The sequence below is a fragment of the Mytilus trossulus genome, chromosome 9, assembly GCF_036588685.1.
Source record: "Mytilus trossulus isolate FHL-02 chromosome 9, PNRI_Mtr1.1.1.hap1, whole genome shotgun sequence".
In the NCBI taxonomy this organism is placed as follows: Eukaryota; Metazoa; Mollusca; class Bivalvia; order Mytilida; family Mytilidae; genus Mytilus; species Mytilus trossulus.
Genome location: NC_086381.1, coordinates 17604312 through 17612950, shown reverse-complemented (window position 1 = coordinate 17612950; position 8639 = coordinate 17604312). Strand labels below are relative to the sequence as shown.

At 31.6% G+C, this 8639-nt stretch overlaps 1 protein-coding gene across 2 annotated transcripts; it reads left to right on the top strand.

Moving 5' to 3' along the window:
* Window positions 1-1309: 1309 nt before the first annotated feature.
* LOC134685222 (dual specificity protein phosphatase 3-like) lies at window positions 1310-5298 on the top strand. Of its 2 annotated transcripts, none has more exons than XM_063544740.1 (4): window positions 1310-1414; window positions 2327-2507; window positions 3781-4004; window positions 4544-5298. In XM_063544740.1, the coding sequence occupies exons 1-4, from the start codon at window positions 1369-1371 to the stop codon at window positions 4756-4758; spliced, it is 666 nt and encodes a 221-aa protein (XP_063400810.1). In that variant the 5' UTR covers window positions 1310-1368; the 3' UTR covers window positions 4759-5298. The 2 variants fall into 2 exon arrangements, with proteins under 2 accessions (XP_063400810.1, XP_063400811.1); XM_063544741.1 differs by lacking the exon at window positions 1310-1414 and adding an exon at window positions 1434-1480.
* Window positions 5299-8639: the final 3341 nt, after the last annotated feature.

The window sequence follows — 8639 nt, the reverse complement described above, 5'->3', positions numbered from 1 at the left end:
TTATAGTTCGTTCTTATGTTGTCCTGTTATAACGTACACTAACCCAGGTTAGGGGAGGGTTGGGATCCTGCTTACATGTTTAACCCCGCCACATTACTTACGTATGTGCCTGTCCCAAGTCAGGAGCTTGTAATTCCGTGGTTGTCGTTTGTTTATAATGTGTTACATATTTGTTTTTCGTTCATTTTTTTTTACATAAATAAGGCCGTTAATTTTCTCGTTTGAATTGTTTTATATTGTCTTATCGGGGCCTTTTATAGCTGACTATACGGTATGGTCTTTGCTCATTGTTGAAGGCCGTACGGTGACCTATAGTTGTAAATGTTTGTGTCATTTTGGTCTGTTGTTGATAGTTGTCTCATTGGCAATCATACCACATCTTTTTTTTTTTTATATATTTACGATGTTCTTGGTTCGTTCTGGGAACAGTTTATGTTCCTGATTCGTTTAAATTTCTTAATTCAATTTACGGTATAAAACGATTGGCTACATGGGAATAAAAGGATATTAATCAATAAAAAATACATCATTATCTATATATTATAAATTTTGTGCAAAACACAGTGATTTTCTTTCATCTTTTAAGGAATATAAATAAATGAAAAGCGCACCCGCTTTCGCCTGGTATAATTGATAATTGTTTACTCTTTATATAGCCGCCATATAATAGCGTATAGATTAAAGGGTGTGAAAAAGTTAATGGCATGTTTATTTCTATTAATACACTTTTGTGAAGAATATCTTTTTATTTAGAATAGACTTTATATAATTTTGCAATTTGCTAATTTTCTTCGATTACAAAACATTTCGATCTCCTTTTCGGTTCTTTTCGGTCCTTTTCGGTTCTTTTTGGTTCTTTTCGGTCCTTTTCGGTTCTTTTCTGTAAATCGTCGCTCTTTTCTGTAAGTCGTCGAACCCAATCTGAAATGGTCATAGAGGGTTTGGATGAGGGGTTCCGGCTCAATATTCTTCAACTTTTTATGACATCTAATCAATTCTAGCCTTATCTTAAAAAATAGCGCTTTTCTGCGACAAGATTTAGTCTGAAAATGATTTCAGTATTGATTTAAACAAATTGTACGATTTCTTATCTGTACAGCCTTCATTACTGACCCCACCCCCCTCATAACTGTTATCCATAGGAGTACCCTATATCTGTTATATTTTCCAGTTATTGTTAACAGTTTTATAACACACTATTCTTTCTTTCGTCTCTGTTTTTCCAGGTCATAATGACAATTTAAAGGGGCGGATTTAAAGGGGGCTCGGTGGCCCGTGCATCGGATTCAGATTTCGGCAGAGAAATTCGAGTGGAGTTTTTACCAGATTTCTTCGTTACGGAATATCCTAGTAGTCCGTCTCCGAACCATGTTTAGTTATCGTTTCCGGTTTCACTTTCGTTTTGTTTGTTTTGGTAAGTTTTCATTTCCATAAAATCTTACCTAATATTATAGACCATATCGATTCGATATTAATAGAGGTCAGTATTCATACATGCAACTGAAAAATCGTAAAAGATTAATCTGTTACAATGCCTCAATTTAACTTGAAGTAAAAGGAATGTGAATTTAGACAAGGGACATAATATAGAATAATATTTACCAAATTAGGGCCCCAGGAGGGCATATCATACAGACAATATCATTATAAACAATATACAATTTACTTTTACAATGTTTTAACTATACTTTTATCCAAGTATAAACAACGAATTTGATATGCATGAGTGAGGCACAAAATCTTTGAAATGTGGATGCTACGCAGCCATGCATCACCATCATAATTATCATCTATGAAAACCCTATACTAAGAAATGACACCTTAGATTTGTAACTTTCTTGTGACATAATAGAGAATATCTAAAGCCATACATTTAGACCCTCCAAACAACATCCTTAATTTTCAGTACAAAATTCCTTTATTTTAAAAACATAAGTATAAAAATTTGACAATATATATATATATATCAATTCGCACTTTGAACATCATCACAATTTAATTATAATGCACTTTTTGAAGAATTCAGTATTTTGTCATTGTAGTAAGTTATTTTGATTTGATAAGATAATTTGATTCATTATTTAGTTTTGATTGATTTAAAAGGTTTTGTTTTGCTTTAAATTTAATTGCAAATATTTCATATTCAAGATGAAACCAAATAAACAATTTAAGCCAATGCAGGGTTCTAATCTATTAGGTTGGTCTTATTTATACTGTGCAAATGGTAAAATGTTTATGTATCTCATTCTATCTATTGTACATGTAGTACTAAATTCTTATGTCACAGGTCCTCTTTTGAAAATAATTATCATTTTATCTTGTGCAGTGTTTTATAATGTGACTTATTACAATTGGCCTTGTGGAAAAAAAAACCCAATTGAAATGGATGAAAAAAAGTGTACAGTTGATGAACTTCAAAATGTGATCACTGCTCCTACTGGTGGATTGACAATGCTACCCTCCACTGCTTATGATGAAGTATATCCAAATCTATATCTCGGAGAGGAGTAAGTGAAAAATAATGAGGATTCATAATTATTCGTTGATTCAATTATTATTGAATACCAATTTTAATACCATTTTTTTAATGGATTTCATTGATACAGTCAGTGAGCCACAAGTTCAAATGGTCAACAAATTACACAATTTCTGTAGGCTTTATACCGATATGCAGAGATCAGAAAACCATTAAATCAAATATCTAAGAAAATACAAATTTACAAAAATCCGTGAATATTGAAACCCACAAAAATAAATGAATCCACAGTAGTAGTGATTAAATGAATTAGAGATGATTTTACAAGTTTTAGTTAGGGAAGCCATTCATGTAAGTAATACACCTTCTTATTTTCGCATCAAACATTACAATATAGTTCCATATTTTGACCTGATAGAGATGATTAATACAAGGCATATGTACTTTTTGTATTATAAGCAAAAAAATCATTGATTTTGTTTACTGATTCAAGTTTTTGGGATGCCTGATTTTTTTTGTGGCAATTTTTTTCATCCATCTTTAACATTACCAGCTTCATATATGAGTAAAATTATTATATTTTGTCAAAACATTGAATATGTTTGAGAATATAAAGGGGGAATGGTAAAAGAGACAAAAACCCATTTAAAGAGCAAATAACAGCTTATGGCCACCAACACGTCTTTAACACCATGAGAAAATCTTACACTCAGCTGCAGCTTAAGCTGGCATCTTAATAAAAAGGTATACTAGTATATTATGTACTAGTTCAGAAAAAATGGACATCACACTAAACTGTGAAAATTATAAATTAAACTAAATGTAAAAAACATACAAGACTAACATTGGCCAGAGGTTCAAGACTTGGGACAGGCACAAAAATATGATGGGGTTCACATGTTTTGTGAGATATAAACTCTCCCCCTATACTTCTAGCCAATATAGAATAATCAAACACACAGCAATACACACAGTAAAACTCAGTTTAAAAAAGTCTTAAGTCTGATGTTACAATAGGTAAGAGAAGAAACTAACAAAATGACAATGATCAACATAAATTAACAAAGAACTACTAGCAGTTACTGACATACCAGCTCTAGACCTCAATTAAACTGATTGAAAGATTATGTCTTCATCATATGAAAATTAAGCACAATCCCCTCTGTAGGGGTTTAGTATCATACCATCATAAACAAAAAAAATACGAAAAAAGAACATAACCCCATCATGGCAACAACTGGTTTAAGAATATTTTATGTTAAGTCGAATGAAATATGTTTGTAACTTTGACCTTTTTTTCACAGTACAATAGCACTAAGCAGAGTAGGCCTGAGAAATTTAGGAATAACTCATCTGCTTAATGTGGCACAAGGAAATTCCAAGTATCATGTGAATGCAAATGATGTAATGTACCATAAAGTTAACATTGAGTATATGGGATTAGAAGCTACAGACCAAATGAACTTTGACCTTTCCATTTATTTTGAGAAAGGAGCAAATTTTATAGAAACAGGATTAAAAAGTGGAGGTAAATTTATATATATGTGTATATATGTGGCGCTCAATGGAAATCATAAGTTTGGAAATTTCAGGCAAGTGAATGGATTATAGTGTATAGCTGTTTAACCAAAATTTGGGGGTACCTTGACAGTGTAACAAGAAAGTGGAGTAATATCTGGTGAAAGATTTAGTTAAATGAGAAAAACAAATTATATAAATTTATTTCCTCCTACAAATATTTTCTAGTAAGAATTGTGACCATCAAATCACCAATTGATGATGAAGCTTAAAATACAATATTGTTATCTCCATTCTAATAATACTAACAGAAAACAACATCAACACAAACATTTAACATCTGGCATACTTCGTCTGCTTGTACAGTTTCATAGCATCAGTTGTGAATTGATGCCATGAGAATTGGTGACATTATTAAATCAAAAAGAAACCTTCCAATGATGTTGCCTGAGAATGTGTTGTAAACATTTTCAGAAACCATTTACAAGTTTTAAGAAGGAAATCTCGTATATAATGAAATAGATTAATTAAATATTTCTTTGCTTCCAGGAAAAGTAATGGTAAATTGTAAGCAAGGGGTTAGCAGATCAGCAACGTTGGTTCTTGCATATCTTATGATAAAATGTCACATGACAGCACAAGAAGCAGTACGAACTGTCAGAGCTAAGCGAGAAATTGATCCAAATGAAGGATTTCTACAACAGATCTGTGATTTAAATGAAACTCTCAAGAAAGCTGGACATTTTGATATAACATCAAGTTGATGAATAGTTCAATATTTTGACATGTGCATTATGTTATCTTTTTGAACTTGTATAACAATTGAATAAACTCTCACAGAATAAAAAGGTTATTCATGATGACACGAGAAAGTGACCAAAAAAATCCTTCCTGGTCTTCAAAACAGGATTATCAAAATTTTGAAAAAATTGTGGGAGGCTTTTACAGTCTTATATCTATTAAGTTCAATAGTTGAAACCTTTGCATATTGTTAAAAAATAATTAAATCCAGTACTTTAATATGAGTTCTATTTATAAGGAATATAAATTTTTACAAGTCTTTTATTATTCAGTCTCCTTTCATGCTTTATATTCTTTATACCTATAGTTTATATAGACTTTGGTAATAAAGATATATAACCCTGGAAAAAAACGGGTTTTCCATATATTTTGTATCTTGTTATAAAACTATTAAATCATGGTTGTTGTGATTCATGATCTCAAAAATGGAATGTTCTCAAATATATATTAATCATGTCCAAAAGAATACTTATTTACATTTTGTGTATTTATTCTGTATTTCTATAAAAACCATGTGCAATTATTTGTTCTTCTTTTTTAATAAACAATTTTCTATTTGTAACTTTTGTTGTTATGTTGACCAACACTGACACTATTATTATGATATTACAGTTTGTGATACAAAAGCTCAAATACAGACATGAATACAACTGTCACTCTCGCACATCTTGATTCAATAGGGTGTAAGATCATATAAAACTTATAGTGTGTAAGTGCAATATGAGAAGGACAGCTTCCATGTACAATACAAAAGACCTGTGCCAACAAAGTCAGAATGCTTATGTTATTATGGCATAGTAAGAACCTATTGTACAATGACATTATTTACTTTGATTTACCTTTAGTCAACCAATGTAACTCTTTCATAATTCAAAATTGGTTTATTTAAGAATATTTGTTATATGTCCAGGAGAAAAAGTTAAGAATCTGATTTGTACAGATTTCAGTTTATATCAATTCATAGATATAAGGAGATGTGGTATGAGGTCAAAATACAGCTTCCAACACGGAGCCTTGGCTCACACCAAGCTATAAACGGCCCAAAAAACAACATGTGTTTAACCACTCAGACAAGAAAACCAAGAATAATCTATATAAAAAACCAGAAACACTTATGAACCACATCAACATTTAACAACCACTGAACATCAGGTTCCCGACTTGTGACAGGTGCAAACAATATGCAGCGGGTTTAAGCAATTTAATATGTATCCTTCACCCAAACTGAAACAATAGTGTAACATCACAACATAGAAAGACACACTATAAAATATCAATTGAAATGTCCATTCTGTACTTAACTTGCTTCAAATAAACATCAATTTCGCTTTCACCCATTGGTGGCCTTCAGCTGTTTTCCGCTCTTTGTTTGGTTGTTTCCTCTTTGACACATTACCTATGTCCAATCTCATTTTTTTTATCAAAATGAGTTTTGCTAATTGTTAAAGGCAGTATTGTGACCTATAGTTGCTTATATCCACATCCCTTGATAGTAGTTCTATATTGTCACAATATATCAAAGGAACATGGCAAGTTCAGTCTACAAATTGGTTTACATCAATATAACAATGTGTCTCAAGTACACAGATGTCCCATCTGCACTATAAATTTCTATGTAAAGTGTACCATGAAAAAGTGGTAAAAACTCCTAATTTGGAATTAAAATTAGAAAGATCATATCATAGGGAACATGTGTACCAAGTTTCAAGTGACTTAAACTTCATCAAAAACTACCTCGACCTTAAACTTTAACCTGAAGTGGGACAAACGGATGGACATACCTGAAAACATAATGCCCATATATATGGCAGAAACAGTACCTTTAAAAAGGACTAGCAATTGATGGCTGCTACTTATCCAGTAGCAAATAGTGTATGCTTTCACATCATATACTTATCAATTTGATAAAAATTTACCCTGCTTTGTAATTAAACCACTTTTGAACAGTCTACACAAAGATGCATTATTCTGACCTTTTGTTGACAAATCTTTTTCTTTCTCCTAAATGCCAAATGCTTGGTAGAGATAGAGCAAAAATTAATTTTTTAAAGTCTTTGTATTTCCAAAGCCTGGAATGAAAACTAGCCATCCAACACTTTATGAAAAAAATTTGTAAGGGTTCCGCTGAACCCAGTGTCTCGCCTACTATTGCTCTAAATCACAGGCTCAACAAAAATGAGGAAAACAATCAATAAAAATATTCCTCTTGATATTATCTTTTGATTGTAAGAAGCTTCTGTCCAAGTTTGGTAAAAATCTAGGATAGTTAATGAATCTAATAAATGTTTTGAAAACTTTAACTGCAGACTGTATGCAATGTTAACTGGAAGAAAGTCCAAATTTACTTCTGGATACTATCTTATGATCATAAATAAGCTACTGTCCAAGTTAGGTACAAACCCAGGATAGTTTAAGAAAGTAAACTTTAACCACAGAGTGAATGTAATGTTTCCCCGCAGAAAAACTAAGTCCATTTAAAAGTAAATACGGAAAAAATGGATTTATTTTTTCACAAAAATTTACTTCTGGATACTATCTTATGATCATAAGCAAGCTTCTGTCCAAGTTTTGTACAAACCAAGGATAGTTTAAGAAAGTTATTAAAATTCTAAAAACTTTAACCACAGAGTGAATGTAATGTTTCCCTGCAGAAAAAGAAAAAACTAAGTCCATTTATAAGTAAAATACGGAAAAAATGGAATTTTATTTTTACAAAATTTACTTCTGGATACTATCTTATGATCATAAACAAGCTTCTGTCCAAGTTTGGTACAAACCAAGGATAGTTTAAGAAAGTTATTAAAATTCTAAAAACTTTAACCACAGAGTGAATGTAATGTTTCCCCGCAGAAAAAACTAAGTCCATTTATAAGTAAAATACGGAAAAAATGGAATTTTTTTTTTTCAAAATTTACTTCTGGATACTATCTTATGATCATAAACAAGCTACGGTCCAAGTTTGGTAGAAATAGTTTAAGAAAGTTATTAAAATTTCAAAAACTTTAACCACAGAGTGAATATTTGTGGACGCCGCCGACAAGGACGGAAAGTAGGATCGCTTAGTCTCGCTTTTTCGACTAAAGTCGAAGGCTCGACAAAAACACTTTTTGAATTTGTATTTATATATGTACATAGTGCCTTTGAATTAACTTTCATCAGGAAAGCTAAGATTCAAAAATTTAACAAGAATGTGTCCTCAGTACAGGAATGCCCCACTCGCACTATTATTTTCCATATTTAGTGGACCGTGAAATTGGGGTAAAACCTCTAATTTGGCATTAAAATTAGAAAGATCATATCATAGGGAACATGTGTACTAAGTTTGAAGTCGATTGGACTTCAACTTCATCAAAAACTACCTTGACCAAAAACTTTAACCTGAAGCGGGACGAACGGACGCACAGACCAGAAAACATAATGCCCCTCTACTATCGTAGGTGGGGCATAAAAAAAGGCAAGGATGTAAATACCTTAATACGTCAGGAGCTATAATATAGCTGTCAGACTGACAGCAAACCAGTTTTTTTAAACATTTTTTTGTATCCAGGTATTTTTCAATATCACAAGGACCATAACTACTGAATGGTAAATGTGACTCATCAATATTAAACTTAACCTCTACTTTGTTATCAATAACAACATATTAAAATTTGAAAAGCTTTGGGTTAACAGTTTATAAATTACAGCATGAACACAACTGGAAACGCCATTATTTACTCTTTCAAGAACCAGAACTCCTGAACAGTGAAAGTGAAAATCATCCATATTAAACAAAATCTACATTTGTCATCAGTAACAACATATTAAAATTTGAAAAGCTTTGGTTAAACAGTTCATAAGTAAA